General features: G+C 28.2%; 1 protein-coding gene across 1 annotated transcript in view; it reads right to left on the bottom strand.

Annotated features, from left to right (window-relative positions):
* LOC113374861 (dynein heavy chain 3, axonemal) overlaps positions 1-338 on the bottom strand; it is a 28,353-nt gene extending 28,015 nt beyond the window's left edge. Inside the window, exon 1 of the mRNA XM_026614823.1 lies at positions 327-338. Within this exon, the coding sequence (XP_026470608.1) occupies positions 327-338 (12 nt within the window). The remainder of the gene's footprint in view (positions 1-326) is intronic.
* Between the last annotated feature and the right edge of the window lie 1,436 nt (positions 339-1,774).

The following is a 1,774-nucleotide window of genomic DNA, read 5'->3' as shown; positions in this document are numbered from 1 at the left end:
TGTAGAGTTCAGATTGATCAAGTGTAGGGAATAAGTATGTAAATATATAAATATAGAATATTGTTTAGTTAAGTTACGAACAAACGCCTCTCATTACTTGTATTGTAAATTTAAATAACCTTTCAAGCAGTACTCGATAAAAGGTAACAGTGAGTTTAACTGACTAACAATAAAATGAGGATTATAAATGAAAAAATTAAAAAAGGAATTCGTACAAATAAAAGGAATCCGTAACAAATGGTGGAGGCCGCCGGGCATGCTTTTCGTTGGTTTTAACGATCAAATGATTAAAAAGTATTAATTTGTTTGGTAATCATTTGATCCACCATCGACGGCATTATTACGATCTCGGTAAAACAATTTTATTGTTGGTTCATTCGCGGTATATTTCCTTGCGTGTAAGTTTACAGTTTCCTCGTTTTATTTTTTTTTGTTATTTTGTTATTGATCAATTTTCGGGTTTCGATTTGTTTTTTTTTCGCGAAGATTCGGCATTTCTTGATTACGCGTTATTATTAAATTGATATTTATGAAATTTGTTGAACTCTTGTTAGCATAGTTGAGTGTACAGAAGATGTTTGGAACTTAAAATTATGAAAACAGGTGCAATTTGAAATAATGTTTAGCGGATATATAAATTGAAATGTTGTTGTGTGATCAAAGGGGTTTTCTATGTATGTTGGGGTTAATGTAAACGTATTTGCGAAATTGGTTGGCGCAAAAACGAATAATCAAGTAGTTCAAGTAAAGTATTGTTAGAATTTTGATTTGTGGATTTTGAAAATCTATTTAATTTGTAAAATTTAAGGTTTTTTATAATAATTTTGAAATGCTGAATCTATTTATTGTATTTGTATTTTTGTTCGTTATGTTTCTTTTTGTTCAGTCGCGCGGTTTGTTTTATTTCGATTTTTTGGGAAAGGCTTTTGTTCGTGTACTATTAGATACGTGTTTCCTATGTTAATTATAATTACCATCATTTTAAATTAAGATTATTAGAATATAATTTTAAATCGAAATTATTATAATTAGTGTATAGAAAAATATTGTTCTATACAGATTTAGAATTTTTGTTTATTACTAAACATTATTGAAATTGTTTAGTGTATTGTGTTATTCATAATCATTTTCATAAACACCAATACATAAAATAATTTGTTTTTTTTTTTTTTTATAAAATTTATGATGATTGCCAGATACATTAAGTTATGTTATACAGTTAAGTGTTGTTTCATGGAAATCGTTCTTGTGAGTAGAGTTTTTTTTTTTTTTTATATATAGTCGTAAATATTTTAAAGAAAGTTATTTTAAAATATCATATTGCAAGGGTAAGATATCGTTGAAGTCCTTTTCTCTTAGAATTCGATTTCAAATCATAGACATTTAAGTAACGCAGCAAGATAATATTTATGTCTCTTTTTTTTGTGTAAACATTTCATCCCTACGTTTTTAAGGCGCCACAACGCGGGTGGCTAGTATATGTGAGTTCGAAATGTCCAGACATCGTTCTCGTGTTGCGATCTATGGACCCTATATGTCAACGCCAGGCTAAAAGCTTTTTTTTTCTTGGTTTAAGTACTAGATTTTTGAGTTGCGTAGATAGCTTTAAGTGTAGTGTAAAAAAATTTTAAAATTAGGGAAGATGTCTTTGTATATATATATATGTGTATATATTTTTTGTTGAGTCAGGGATTTACAATCATTTTCGAATACATGTGGCTGTTTGTAAAATACGAGCGAATTTCTTTTTCAGTTTAGTTTTGTTTGCGCTATT

The sequence above is a fragment of the Ctenocephalides felis genome, unplaced genomic scaffold (genome assembly GCF_003426905.1).
Source record: "Ctenocephalides felis isolate EL2017-DRISC unplaced genomic scaffold, ASM342690v1 CF-g0.4_SCAFFOLD_01886, whole genome shotgun sequence".
NCBI lineage: Eukaryota > Metazoa > Arthropoda > Insecta > Siphonaptera > Pulicidae > Ctenocephalides > Ctenocephalides felis.
This window is presented reverse-complemented; position numbering and strand designations above follow the sequence as displayed.